Consider the following 15,255-nt stretch of genomic DNA (forward strand, 5'->3'; position numbering starts at 1 on the left):
GAACCAGCGCCCTGCGAACAGGAAAACGTTACCCTCCATCTGTGTGAAAATGACTCATTGCTCCCACTCAAATCGTGAGAAGTGACATGGTAGAACAGATTAATGGCTTTTCTACTGTAGGTTCATCAGCTTTATTTCAAGCTGAAGGCTTAAAAAGGTTTTCAGCGAGAGGTGCGTTTAATGCCATTGAACACCCCATTTAAGGGGAGAGCTTTTTAGGAGTAACTATATACCAGGGCATTTCCCTTCTGACAGTGCAACTCTGTTCTCGCTGAATGTATTTGTCTTTCTTGCAGTCCAAGAACCATTTTTCCCCCCCCTTAATCCTATCATTTACTGAGTGAGGAGACAAAGAGCAGCACTGGAAACCCAAACCCGGTGCTGCAAAGCTCGACCGTGTATGGCACGAAGAGGAAAACTGTACAGCACCCCCAATCCTTCAGCCCTGGCTTCGAGCTCTGTGGCAGTAAAAACAGCTGCGCCAGGAGGGAAATTCCCCCTCTTTTTTGTGAGGAAGGGGACTAGAGGGAAACCAAGAATAGAAACTATACATGTATATTAAACTATACATATATTCTATATAATAGAAACTATACTATACTACTGGTAGCCTGATTTCCAGTCTGTCCTGTCTTCTGAAGTTTAGTCTCTTACCCCAGATGCCGAAGGGTTTCTGAATTTTATCTGATCAAATCTTGTTTCCTTCAAGAAGCAAGGGTGTGCATGGTTGATGCAGGCCCGCGGGACTCATCTGCCCAAGCTGATGGGCTGTTAGCTGAGGGGCATCCTTTAATAAAGATGTTTCAGCTCAGTTTGAAAAATGCAGATGGATGTTCCAGAGCCAGCAATGCTTCCCTCCTGCTTTTTCCACAGCCCCGACATCAACGCTAACAACTAAATTTACTGGAGAGACCTTTAAGACTAGATGGAAACAGAGAAGTAAGTTTAGCATTTTTTTTTAATACAGAGCCAATTTTGAGTTATGTGAGTGCAAAAATTCCACTTGGAGCTCACGGGGAAAGAGCTGGGATTTTTTTTTCCCCTTCCCTTTCTGACATAACTCAGCAGCTGAACTAAGTTTGCTCAGACTTTCCAAGAAAACTCGAATGGAGACCAGACACATGATACTTCATACCAAAAGGAACTGGCTTCCAAAGGGAGAATTGTCCTGGGAAGGAGTGGGGAGTGGGATGCCGGGGCAAGGTGTGCTCTCTCGGTGGGTTTGCCCCTCGGGGGAAGAGAAGCGTGGTGACTCAGGGGCCTCCCAGGAGGAGAAAAGGAGAAGACGGAGTCAGGCCATCTCTGAAGGGTCAGGAAGCTGTGATGGTTGGTTATCAGCTCCCGGGGTGCGTTGGTGTACCCCGTGTCCCCCTGTGCCTCCCTTTGCCTGCACTCCTGGCCAGCCTTGTTATCTCCTCTGCGCTCACCCCGTGAGCACATGTGGTGGTTGAGGAGGGGCGGTCGGAGGCTGTGGTTTGGTCTGCAGGAGCCTTTTGTGCCTCAATTTTCCGCTGTTTATCCCAAATGTTCCCTCTCGCCTTCCCCTTCTCTCCCAGGCACTCTCCCCTGTGATCTGGTGGCCTGCGTTTTTCGAGCTCTGCTGTGGCTTCATAATTTTTTCCATAGAGGTTACTCAGGGTAAAGCTGCACATCAAAGATGTGACTGTATTTAGCTTGCCCACGCTATCATAGCAGGGAACTCCTTAATATGTGGTGGTGGGGCCATACAGTAGAACGCTGCAATATTTTACAGTAAGGTTTCCGATACTGCAGCCTGCCTGTGCTTGTGCGGCGGGAGGCTGAGGGTTTGCGGTTTACTCGTATATGGGGGCTGCGCAATTAGACCTTGAATTGGAAGAAAAGCATTTGCCAATTTTAATATCCCGATTTCCCTCTGTATTTTCCCAATTTAACTATTCTCCACTTCTTATGTGCCGTATTATGTTTCCAAAAAAGGCCTGTAACTGGGTTCAGCGTTTTCTTATTTTTCCAGGAATCTCAACCTTGCTCTGATCCAAGGCCATTTTAACATTTTTTTAAACACCGTCGTTAAGGCAGAAGGTCAATAAATCAGTCGGCTTGTTCAGCCTGAGGCTTCTAAGGTGAATAGTCTTAAATTGCCCATGGATATTTTTCAACCTGCAGAAAACCGGTCGTTCAGCCTGCTTGCTTTTGCTGAAGACACCTTCCTTGTGAAATCATCACCCAACAGCATCTTACTTCTTGTTTAGAAGAATGTTTCATAACTGTTTACCTGCAGCCTATATCCTGTAGGGTGCGATGTAACATCGCCGTTTCTAGATCGTCTTCTACAAGGTGTGGCGGGTGGTGGAAGGGGAATTACATCCACCCCCCTTTGTCTTCTTGGCTCCAGGCTAAATAGACCTCATTCTCCGAGCCCTCCCCAAAAGGTGTATGTCCCTAATCATCTCTTTGTACTTTGCATTCACCTCTTTCAAGGTGACCCCGTTAATAATCTTGCTTGCTGACTTCCTGAGCTATCAGGCCCATTTTCTCTGGCCAGGTGGTACTGAAGACCTGTGGCGTACCTGTGCTCAGCTCTGGGAGCTTTCTCCCTCAGCCTTATCCTCTTCTGGCTCTTTTTGAATGCCGACTTCTTCAGCTCACTCTGCGGGCAGCACTGACCTCCTAGTTACCTGGATTCGAGGCCTGGGTGGAGAGTGCTCTGCGTCCATCTCTGCGACTAGGTCTAAATCCCTTGGGATCGGGGGTGGATGGGTGCTGGCAGAGCACCCGGCTCCCAAGACGAGGTCCCTTTGCTCGACAGGTCACGTTGAACAGTTAACGGCCATAAGGCTGCGGCACTATGCCTGGCTGTTTTGAGAATACGGTACTACAAACGGTCGATACGAGTATTAAGGGCATAGAGAGTGGCAAATCATCCGTCAGCACAAAGGAGTCTTGTGATGATCACCAGTTAATAAAGCGGTAAGATTGCATTGTTCATTACAGGGTACTATGGAAAATAAATTCCAGGCATTTTCACAGCCCCCGTGCTCCTTCGTTTGTGCAGTACATGCTGTCATGTCATGTCATATGAGCACAGCTGATCTGACCAACCATTCAGATCAGCGGCGTGCTCAACTCCAGTGGAGTCATGATTGAAATGGCCATGAATCATTTCAAAAGCATTGTGTCTGGAGTACGATCTCCCTGTTTTCTCATTGCATCTATATTGGTACCAGAGCGTAGAAAAGCTGAGACACGCTGTATTCTGCTTTTGTGTGTCGGCTAACTCATGCCACATTTGGAAGAGATGGAACAGATGATGATTTGGATGCCCTGGAAAAGTCACTGCAAACAAATGTGAATTGAGGAACTTGCAGCAGGCCTTTAGGCTTCTGCTGTCTTCCCCTAGCCTCTTGCCAGGTTCATTTCTACCTTACGCTATAGCAGAGGAGCCATTGAAGAGAGGTATGTTTTGCTGCCTGCATACTGTTATGTTTCACGTAGCAACCCCCCCACACTACTGTCTTCAAGGAAAACAGCATAAAGATGAAAGCGTGTAGGTGAATGTTCATCTGCTAGAAACATTTGAAGTGTTGAAGCAATTCAGTAACTGTGATCTGTTGAAAGTAACTTGAAACTTGTTGGAATCGCATTAAAAAGCGTACTGCCTGCCTCAGTGCAATGTGTCCAATTAAAACAGAAAACAGGATGAGGAGAACGTAGCATGGAACTAGCAAGTCTAGTAGCAGTAAGCCAGGGCCAAGACTTTTCCTTTGATGACTGTTCAGCTAGTTGTTTCCCATCAGTATACTTTTCAGCTTCTTTGAACCATGGGATGTTTTGGTCTGTGCTTGCCATGTCAAATACGTTTCAGATCCGATCAGTCAGTCAACAAAATACCTAGAATGTCAGTTCCCTGATAGAGCTCTTCTAGCTGTGGCTTTTACATTTGCACATGCTGTAACAGTGCTATAAAGCTGAGAGGTTGTCAGCATTTCCATTGTAAGGGTAATTTATCGCTCTTCTATAAAACTTAGCTCCAAGCTGCAGTGTATCGTACAACTGGTCCGAATAACATGATGAGTTTACTCACTGTGAGACCTGCAGAAAAAACATGACCTTAAATATGATAATAATACTACCTTTTCATTCTTTAAAAAATAACAAAACCTCAGTAAATGTAACAGAAGAGACCTGCAGACCATGCGATACCTGCTGTGCTTATTGGCGTGTCCCAGCCCATCGGGCAGCTCACTGTGTTCGCACCCCAGCTTCTGTAGGTTGGTTGCACTAATCTCTTCTTTGCTTCCTTTACACAGGAGGCTTCAGTGATTACTTACTTAAAAATTATCTGGCTTCCTGCAGGCCTCACAGGCTAATCTTTGGACTCGCTCTTTTGATCCTTACCTTTTGCTGTTCTCATGCAACACCTCAGATGTTTGTAGGGGGGCATCTCTGTCTTTCTGCCTTCGGAGTATTGTGCACCAAGCATGACTAGCTGGGAGATCTGCAACTGAACATCAGGTTGACCTGGCGCAAGGTTTCTGGAAGATGTCCAGGGTTATGTGGCAACCAGGAGAGCCTCTATCAAAAGGCACAATTGCCAGCACTGTGACCTCTCTCGACTTGTGAATCGATCCCTGCCAGGACCTTGCTCCATCTGCAGGACCGCAGTAGTCTGACGTGGGTCTAAATCCAGGGAAATCTGCTAACCAGACTCCAAGGAGGAACTCTTTTGACTTTAGGAGTTACATAGTTCAGTCAGATTTCTTTGTTTCCTCATTCAGCTCTTAGCAAGAACCTGTTTACAATTATTAAAGCAGAGTGTTGACAAAAATGTTCAGTTGTAGGTATGCTAAGCTATTCAGTGAGTGCTTGCTGTGAAGAGCTGAAGAAGGCGCTCTACTGAATTGCAGGGAATAAAATTGCAGATGTAATTCAAAGTCAATAGAGGCAAAGCAATGGGGAAAATGTCCCTAAGAGACCACAGAACGATGGGCTCCAAACAAGCCTCTGGAGCACAGCCTGGAGTCATAGCAGACTGCTCAGTGAAATGTTGGATGTCTGCCCTGGGAAAAACTGGTGGAATGCCAGGAATTATTGGGAAAAGAATAGGGGACTAAGCAGGAAACGTTTGCCCTTACACAAATTGTGTTGCATCAGCATCTGGAAAAGTAGTGGAAAGGACAGCAAGGACGTCTAAGACATAGAACAACGAAGGGACAAAATACATATGTCAAGCAGTTACTCAGCAAGATTCAACATCTTTCAGTGTATATAAGCTCTATCAGAGTATCCAAATCTGTCAGATGCTCAGGTGTTAGGAGTAGCTCTGAGTTGCATTTGTTACTAATTCTGCCTGTAATGGTATTGCAGTGTTTTGAATTGGTAGTGTTGGACTCATTTGATGATGAGATGTGGATGTCTACCTCTGACATCTCTTCGTAATCAGTGAACAGAAACTAGCACTTCTGGGGAAACAATCTGTCTCATTCTAATGTAGATGTCTAAAATACATCAGAGAAATTGCATCTGAATAGAGTTTACCTCCCCTCATCAGCTATGAAAGGAGGCTAGATTTTAGTGTCCAGAGTCTAGTGCAGATTTCTCATGCCAGATGAGACAACTCGCACCACAAATGACGATTGTCATCATCAGAGTGGATTGCTGCAGTACATCTGGCTACAATTCATGTTTGGATGAGATTAATTTGCCCTTAACCTATGTGTATTAAATTAAAATATCTGTAACTGAGTTATTTGCGTAAGGCTCCAGTTCTGCTGGCAGAACGGGAAGCATCTCTGCAAGCATCTCTAAGAGGGCAAGTTAGCTTATCCTGAAATAAACTTTGGAGATTGTTTCAGATGCCAAAGTAAGGCAAGATAAATAAATGCAAAATAAAGAAGAAGAAAGTGATACTTATGGTGCTTAGTGCTAGGAAATAAGATGGGAGCTCTATAGTACTCAGTCCAAAAGTGCTGTAGCCAGCCATTTGCATAATCTGATATCACATCTCCGCTTTCAAAAGCGTGGTACCTGAAGTGAACTTTAAGGCTGATAATCATCCCGCTAGCTACAATTTCCAGGTATTGGTATGCTACCTAGAGTTCAAAGTTTGTTTGTTTTCTTAGTCTTCCATAGCCCTGTGGTCTCTAGCACATTTTTCTCTCCCTGGACATGTCGTGTAGCACATATTTTTGGGGTAGATTCAGGCTGAGATTGTAATTATCCTACATACTTGTGGTCTGGCCTGGTATTATCCCTCACAATACTGTCATGTGCTGGGCATTGACAACATACTTAAAAAGCTATTTTTTACGTGATATAACTAGCACATTGGGTAGTTTTCTTGTAGCATTAAGGAAAACTTGCCAACGCTTTCAGCACAAGAGTTCCCAGAAGTTTGTTTATGTAGCAGGGGGGGCTGCCTCGTGTAGGCCAGCAGTCTGAACTGCATGTTCTTTACAGGTCCTTCTTCGCTGTATGGGAAGAATAGGTTGAAGTAAACGATCTGCAGAATATCGCAGCATCACAAATAATGGCACGGTGTAATCCTTTCACCTCATTTCAGCTTCCCATTCCAGTCCTCGGTCATGGTTTACAAGACACCGAACTCAAGGTCCACTTGCAACTTCAGCTCCCTGGTGTCAGCCACAGCACCCCACCTTCAGACTCTCATTTCCCTTAGCAACTGTAGGAGCGTGCTCTCATCTGCTTGGCTAAGTATTGCAGTTCTCAATTGTCACTCCTCTTAACTGCTGCTTTTTAAATCGCCTCAATCCTGTGGCAGCTTATTTGTGCTCAGCAGTGCCGTATGGGACACCTGCTCTGCATTTGGTTTCCTTCCCTGGGCTGCGACTCCCTTGCTTGATTCCCTTTCAGACAAACATGCCACGGTGCTTGGAGATTACTTGATTTCTGCACTTGAAAGTGCTTCTATAGAATTATAATGGAGACCTGCTGGTTGCCAGTACGATAATGCTTTTCTCAGCTGCTTGTGCTGAGCATATTGTCTGTGCCGTCCAAAAAGTCCTACCCGGTGGAGTGCAAAGAGCAGACACTGACAAAGCTGAGTATTCACGCTTGTTAGACCCCTGAAGTCACCCCCGGGGGAAAAAATTAAATGGAGAGGATTCAAGTAAAACAGTTGAAAATGGAGAGAGGGGGAAAAAAATGGCAGTAAATAAAGGAGGCCGAGCAGAGCAGCAGGGTGTACAGACAGTTGATTAAAAGCTTACCTGCCACTTTTTTGCTTGTTCCAATTACAGAATTGGGAAATTTCCTCACAGATTCAAAGATCCAAATTCTTTATTTTGGGGATCCAAATCCCCGTTTCTGTGCCTGATGGACGAAAGTGGGTAGCAGTCGTTAGTACTGTGCTAGCCTCATCAGTGACCTGCAAAAGTTATCTTGTGTCTGTCAAGGAGCTACAGGCTCTGCAGGGTCAGTTCTATAAAACCCCTAAAGTCTGTATCTGTCCCCATTTTTTCTTATGTGTTTTCATGTGTTTTTTTTCTTGTAACACCCTGATAGCTGGTTTATTTTTTCAGGCTTGCCATTTCAGATTACAAACCCTAGGTACTCTCTGGAAGACCCCGTTTCCCAGGCACCTATTTTAGGATGGATGGGATTAATCACTCTCTAGAGCAACACTTTGTTAAGTGATGTAGAAGCACGTGGCCGCCTCCTCCAGCCGCCAGGCCCCGGACCCTCCTGCCCGGCCACTGGAGCCCAGCCTGCGGACCCGGGGTCTCTGCCCATGCTGGGGGAGATGGCTGGCATTTTCCCACGTGCAGGTTCAACCAGTAGCAAAGCTGAGCATGTATCCCAGAGACACACACACACAATTAATAGCCCTTCAATTAGTGTGAGTGGTGAAGTTTGTTTCTTGACATTGTCTCCATGTTTGCTTTGTCAGGTCTGTGTCTCTGTGTATTTTGTTTCTGGTTTCCCCCTTTTTCCCATAGTTTCTCAATTGACAAGGTCCCCGATGAGACAACCTGGCTGGAATAGACATTCCCACATTCCCACGTGCCCTCATCAGTGAGTGTGACTGACCAGGTTTGGTTCCCATCACTGCCTCCCTTATCATTTTCATCAGGTTTGTGTCCCTGTATATTCTTGTTCATGGCTTCCTCCTTTTCTTATTATCCCTTGTTGCATTGAAAAAGGTCCTTGACCAGATACCTTTAAAGGAGCAGGCGCTCTCCTGCCACACAGCCTTACACCATCTTTCTCTGTCTCTAGAGGCAGCCTAGGTGGTTCTTACAGTCCAGACACCAAACTTTTGGATGGCTGAAGTTAAGTTGGATGAATCCAACCCTGTGTGCCTGAAGTACTTCATTTAGTAGATTCTCATGCTACTAAAGGCTCCTTTCATCGGCAATGATCTCAGGCATTTCTGGAGCTTGTCATTTAGTGACTACTTTGGGACCTGACCTTTAAAGGAGGTAAAAGTCATTTTTGCACCTAACCAGATGTTGCTGAGCTCTCTGTGGGAAAGAGAGGTACAGTGGTTATGAGTTAACTTCTTCATGCTTTGCTTATGTGGATTGCATGAACAAGGTATAGTTTCTAGGGCTTCAGAGCAACAGGCATGGATGTTTCTCTGCTTTCCTATCTGTAGTCTGTAAACCCAGAGAGCACGTCCCCAAAAAGTTCTGGGCTGAAAATGTCCACTCAGCCTGTGTGCCACACTCCAGAGTGTATGTTATTTCACAGCCTACTTTGATCTCCTTTTTAACTATCAGATGCCTCTGGTAACTGCTTGTTTGGGGATAGGTATCTTTGCATTTCCTCTTGTGCTCTAGCAGGACATGTGGTGGCTGTTTCTCCCCCTGCTTTCTTAAAAGCAAATTTGGAAAGTTTGCATATGGGACAGAAGGTAACCACTCAGGTTCTCCCAAGAATAGTCCTGCTCCTAGCCCTTGAGAAGCAAACTTGAAGAAGATACTGCATTTCCAGACCTGATGCAGAGTAGACATACGGTCATCTCGAGCTTTGCCTTCTGAGCAGTGGAAGGAAAGCGGATCAATGCAGGGAGATTTGAGCATGCAAAACTAGACAACACTGCAGTGTTATGACTAATGGTGCCATGTAAAATCTACAGTTCATGATGAATGGTAAATTCTAGTGTATTATCATTTGTTTTCTGAGCTGGTGACCTTGCCTACTTGATGACCTCCGTGCAGGCAGGGAACTTCTTCCGACGTGTGATCAGGATGTACCATTGCAGAAGTAGTCCAGAAACATCCTGGGTGCTGGGGCTCTGTGTTCAGGAAAGCTGGTATTTCTGCACTTTTTGTATCTGCTTTTTAGGGTTTGCTGAGCTGTTGAAGTAGTCTTCAGCAAAATACTTTTTCTAGTGGCAATGCATAGATTTCAGTCAGTGCCCACCAGGACTGCTGACTCATGCTCTCTTGACTTTGTGGTTTGTGGAGGTATTTTGGAAAACTTGATTCTGAAATGCCTGGCAAAGCTGCATGAATTTATTGACATACTTGTTTTTCCTCTACATACAGACCCTAATATGGTCAATGCAGGAGACATGAATGGTTCTGGCAACCTGATGGATTTTCTGGATGAGCCTTTCCCCGACGTTGGGACTTACGAAGATTTCCACACCATCGACTGGCTGCGGGAGAAATCACGCGACACTGACCGCCATAGAAAGGTAAAGATGTCTGGCTTTGATGCATCGCAGTCCCTGGGTTACAGCCATCCTGGCGGTGAGAAAAACAAGCAGTTTTCCAAAGTTATAGCTTCCTACCTTGTTGTATGACTTGAGGAGGACTTCTAAAAATATGGATGTGATATGTCTTGAGTTTATAAATATGAAAGGGTTTCCAGCAACTTAATGAGCAGAGCACCTCTAAAAAATGATTTGGACTGGGGGGAGTAGAGAAATTGTATACGCTTTCTAGGAGGTTAAATATTTTTTGTTTTAAACATTATACACTAAAACTGTGTCAGCCTGAATCAGCAACATATCTATATATATGTTTAATTTCAGATTACAAGTAAAAGTAAGGAATCCATATGGGAGTTCATCAAGAGCTTGCTGGATGCCTGGTCAGGATGGGTTGTAATGCTTCTCATAGGATTACTGGCAGGTATGTGTGTGTTAGCGTTATACAGTTGTGCCCGGAACCATCTCACTCAAGTTTGCTGCAGTGCCATCTGCTTCTCTTTTTACTTCATTGTCTCTCCACTGATGTTTCAAGCTGAAAAGACAACTATGCATCCATGCAGCTATAATGCTTAATAAAAATAGCCACTTGCAAAAAGTCTCCTGCTGAGTGCTGACCTAGAAAAAATGTTATTCACCAGTAGAGGGATTTTTCTATTGCTTTTGGAAATACATCTGAGCGCTCTACGCTCGATGGACGGCTTCGACTTTCTGAATCTTTGATTCAGAGAAGTCAATTTTATTGGTAGGATTTTTTTTTTTCTTGTCTTCACTTACTTTAATTCTGCAAGTAGATATTATGATATGGGGAAAATGTTGGTTGTGGACACTCAAAGGGGAGCTTTGTAAATTGCTATATCCACTGGGTTATCTTCTTTATATATGTGTGAAGGGAAAATGCAGTTTCAGACTCAGTTTCAGATCTGCTTCCAGGCCAGACAGACATTACATATTTAACAGCCTGCTCAAACTCAGATGGCAAATTCATTAATTTCTCAAATTGCTCCTGTATTCTGCTCAGTTAAGCACATCTTCCAACTTGGAAAGCTGCACTTCTATTACCAAGTTGAAACAGCTACCATTTTTTATGCTTTTTCAGTGATGTCAGGGTGCTCTTGTATCATGCTGCTTGGTAAAAGCATGAATGATGTAAAGTTTCACAATTTCCAAATGGTGTGAATTTCCTGCTTACCAACTGTCAAGTTAATGTGCTTATTACAGTTTGTTCAGAAGCCTCAGAAGTACTGGGGAAGTTCTTGAGAAAATGTTGCTGAAGTGACAATTTTGGCAAATTGTTATTTCATAGAGGTATACTGTTTCCACAAAAGCTCTGATGGGAGAGTGAAAAGGGAAAGAGAGTATGATAGACTGTGTACTACCAGGGCTGCTGAACCCTGTCTGAAGGCCAGGGTTGGCCTCATCTGGGAAGGAGAATTCTGCTTGCAAATAAAGTTAGAGCAAGCCCTTGGGGGCTCTAGTGACCTCCCACAAGCTGGTCAATAATCCCCTCACTCATACAGAGAATGTGATATACACTCACTCACTCCCATGTCAGTAAAAATATCCCAGTAGGCTTGTTTCAGTTCCAGTTTGCAATGAACCTCATTCTGAAATCCTCAAGGTTATCCAAAGCTGCAGTTGCTGACCTCTGATATGCTCTAATGCTGGTACGTCCACCTTGGGAACAGAGGTGGAGGATAAGCTGCAGCTGAGATGTGTTAGCTTTTGCAACCTTTTCAATGACAAGGGTGCAGAGCAACATGTTTTACCTCAGAGTCAAATCAAATTAGTCTGGTTCTAAATTGGGGCAAGGACTTGTGAACCAGCTGGAGAACAAAAATTACCTGCGTGCTCATGATTTGGGCTGGACTCTGTAGACTTTTTCTGCCTGCCGTTGAAATGACACATGCTCTGTGCCTCCAGTGTTTCTGGGACAGGGCAAAGATCAAGAGTCACCATCTCAGCGTCAGCGAGGGGTCAACATCCCTTTGACAAGCGGGGGGATTATTGTTGAGTGGATGAGGTTTCTTAACCATGTTTGGGGAGGGAGGAGGTGAGGTTGGTGGTGCAGTCAAGAGGCGCTTCACGTCATTTCCCTCTCTACTTGAAATATTGCCTGCTCAGAGAAGCTGGCCTGCCACGAGGGCACCTTCATGATCACACAGGGTTGTGTGGACCAACCTGGCTCCTCCATGGTCCCTCTTCCCCTGCTGAACAGGCAGAAGCCACTGCTGCTCCAAGGGGAGCAGCCTGGCTCAGCTGCACGGACACTGGGCAAGCTTTTGGGCAGCTGAGTCCAGGCATTACCAGAGGCAAGGAGAGAGGGTGGCGTGGAGTGGGAGAGGAGGGGGAAAGCAGCAGGAGTAGTATCCAGGTGTGAAGGTCTTGTGGAGCACCCTGCCCTTGCTGCCCCCTTGCTGGGGATGGAGGACAGCAAGGTGGGACTCCTGAGGAAGGGGATGGCAGGGGCCTCCACGTGTTTCCAAAGGCACTTGGAAGAGTTACTCAGGCCCAGGAGTTTACAGTGAGCTTAACTGATCTAGAAGCCTAAATACCACCGATTTGGTCAACTGAATCTTTCAGGTTTTGCAACACTTCAAAGGCTGCACCTCCACAGCCAACACAAACTGACATGGCCAAAAGTAGTAACCTCTGCCCTCCGGCATCCCTGCCATCAGGCCCTGTTGCTCTGTGCATGTGCAGCTGCACAGGGGGGTTGGATCCGGGAACTGGCCTGGCGGAAAAAATGGGTTTTGACCAGATTAGTTTTCAGTTGATCTGTGGGCTCAGCAGGGTTGGTTACCACAGGGCCGCAAGCAATCAAAATATTGCTGACAGAAAGGAGCTGATGGAGGGAGGAAGGAGAGGACCATCCCATTTGGAAGTAGCCCTCATTCATGTCATTTTTGGAGTGTCATTGGACCCACATCCTTCATTAGTCCCAGAAAAACATAGGTGGGAAAGGGACCTCTGGAGGGGGTCTGCTCTGGCTTTCTGCTCACAGCAGAGCCAGCTTCAGAGTTAGAGCTGTATGTTTTGAGTAACACCAAAGTATATTAAGAATGTAACAGCAGCCATTTGGGATCAGACCAAAGTTTCACAAACGAGTGTGCACACGTACATTAGCCTGAGCGGAGCCCCTCACTGTCGCCACAGTCTGACATGTAACACCCATAAATGCTGTTTGGTGTGGAGATCAGATGAAAACTGCCCACAAGATGCTCCAGACAAAGATAGTGAGTACTACCTGGGACTGTCTCAGTCAGAAAGTTTGCACACTTTCTGGAGAAACACAAAGCAATGTATGGGGAAATGAGCCTAAAAATTTTAGGTGCTAGCGCCAAATTTTTAGGCACTTGTTTTTAAGGAATTCTGAGTTTTTACTTTGCCCATCCTGCCTGCAAACCAGTGGCTGTCCCTCAACCTAACCATTACTAGCCAACTGAAGGTATATACTATTTATAGAAGATCACCGAACGAGCCTGTGTTTTCTAAAGCTATGTGACAAAAAGTACTATTGTACTAATACTGAAATGCTCCCGTACTGGAGCTGGATGTGCAAAAATCCCCTTTGTAATTCAGTGTCACGCCACTTGGGTGATACTGTTTTCTGGCACCGGTGCCTTGGAAAAAATATGTTTTCAAAGCAAATTTTTAGCATTCTCATTAGGGCATTGTAAAGGATGAGTATTGGCAATCATCAAACAAAGGAAAAGGAGAGAGGTAAAAGGCTAATATCTAAAATGAAGTTCAACATTTCCTTGCTTTGGAGTGCTTCATTATTTTTCATTCTGGGCAGGAGGTTACACAGAAGAGGGAACAAGTTCAGTTCCTTTGATGGAGAAGTAGGGAAATAAACTTATGCTATATTGCAGAGGTGCAGTGACGTGTCTAGACAGCCACGGTAAGCACCAGAAATGAAAGGCTTGACTTGCTGAGATGCTGAACACTCTGCAACTTCCATTAATTTCACTTAAAGTTGCAGAGATTCAGAACTTGGAAAAATTCTAGCCCTGGTCACTTGGCTTGTGAAGGATTAACTATGGCACTGTCATGCTGCAAGATTTTCTCCTCTGTAAAGCATGTAGCATTTTCCTCTTTATGTGGATCCCAAAGCATTTGGCGAAAGGGATTTTTTTTCTAGAGGTACCTTTTCCTAGAGGCACTGTGGTGCATGTGAGCTTGTTATATTAGCGAACTGAGTGTTTGTTCCTCACTCTGTTTATTAACTTTATTGGGGAACAACATTCAAAAGCCTGCCTTCCTTTGCACCTTCTGCTAGGTAGCATTAATACTCAATTGGCTGATTAAGTGTGATTTGAGCTTTGAAGATTGGGATAACTGCAGAGGACGATAAAGGTCCATCAAGAGATGCAAGAGGCATCAGCATTTGGTGCTCATGGCCAAGGGCTGAGGATTCTTTGTACTATTTCCTAAATGAAACTATAAAGTTTCATTTCAGAAAATTGGTGGAGAATTTAGAGTTTACTGCAAAACTCGGTAAGCTATGCATGCTGACGTTAGTAGCAACGCAGTGATTTATCATCATCTAAGCATATGGTTCATTGTTTCCATAGAAACTTGGGAAAATGGAAAAGAGTAAGCAAGAGAAAGCCAAGGTCTTCATGAAAGAAAATAATTGGTACAGACATCACTACTCCCTGCTGCAGCCTTTTTTTGTGATCTTGTCTAGTGTATCTGTATATTTCTTCAGATTACCCCTATACAACAAAAATTCTTCACTGCTACCCAAGTCACGTCACTTGTCAGTGTGGTGACAAGTGTCCTGCTTAAGGGAGTGAGAAGATAGATTTATGTGTAAGGCTCTGTGAACACTTGTGGGGTTTTTCTGTTCTGTGGAATAAAAAACAGGCTACATATGCCTGGATTATTTGAAATGTTGTTTTTTTTTCTTCTTCTTTCACAGAAATGAAAAGCAGAAAACTTTAGTTCCAGGTCAAATAAACTGGCTCTTGAACCCACCTGTGTGCCCCAGCTGCTAGGGGAAAGGGGAGCAGCCCCCACCCCTGCTTCATGTAATTGCATTCTTAGCAGGAGCCACATAGCTAAAAGTTTTGGAAACATAAAACCAAACCATTTTTCATTTTCCAAAATGTTTTTTCAGTGTTTTAGTCCTACTGAAATGCACCGATGAATTCTGTTCAAATTCATTACCGGTTTCCTGAAATTGTGTTAATGATTACCAATAAAAATGTAGCTGACTTCTACTTTCCGTTGTACGTGAGTGGGGTTTGGTAAACACTAAATGACTTTTCTGTCAGTTGGTGGTTTAACGCTTTCCAGAAACTACGGACATAGGGAGCGAAGGCAGGTCTGCCTTTCTGTGTTCTGGCTGCTCCCAGCCTCCCCGTTCCTGCTGGCGTTGCGTTCACCAGGACATATCTGCTCCGAGGGTGCCGGTGCTGGGGCGGGTTATTCTCGCTGATGAGCAAATGCCCTAGAAAAGCAGGATTTTTGGTTAAACATTGGAAGAGGCTGCCCAGGGAAGTGGTTGAATCCCCATCCCTGGAGGTATTTAAAAGACGAGTAGACGAGGCGCTTAGGGACATGGTTTAGTGGGCATGGTGGTGTTGGGT

At 44.8% G+C, this 15,255-nt stretch overlaps 1 protein-coding gene across 1 annotated transcript in view; it reads left to right on the forward strand.

Moving 5' to 3' along the window:
• Positions 1–15,255, forward strand: part of CLCN4 (chloride voltage-gated channel 4) — a 49,051-nt gene that overhangs the window by 5,660 nt on the left and 28,136 nt on the right. The window contains exons 2-3 of the mRNA XM_009287838.1: positions 9,492–9,643; positions 9,983–10,082. Of these exons, the coding sequence (XP_009286113.1) occupies positions 9,492–9,643; positions 9,983–10,082 (252 nt within the window). The remainder of the gene's footprint in view (positions 1–9,491; positions 9,644–9,982; positions 10,083–15,255) is intronic.

The sequence above is a fragment of the Aptenodytes forsteri genome, unplaced genomic scaffold, assembly GCF_000699145.1.
Source record: "Aptenodytes forsteri isolate BGI_AS27 unplaced genomic scaffold, ASM69914v1 Scaffold200, whole genome shotgun sequence".
Lineage (NCBI taxonomy): Eukaryota > Metazoa > Chordata > Aves > Sphenisciformes > Spheniscidae > Aptenodytes > Aptenodytes forsteri.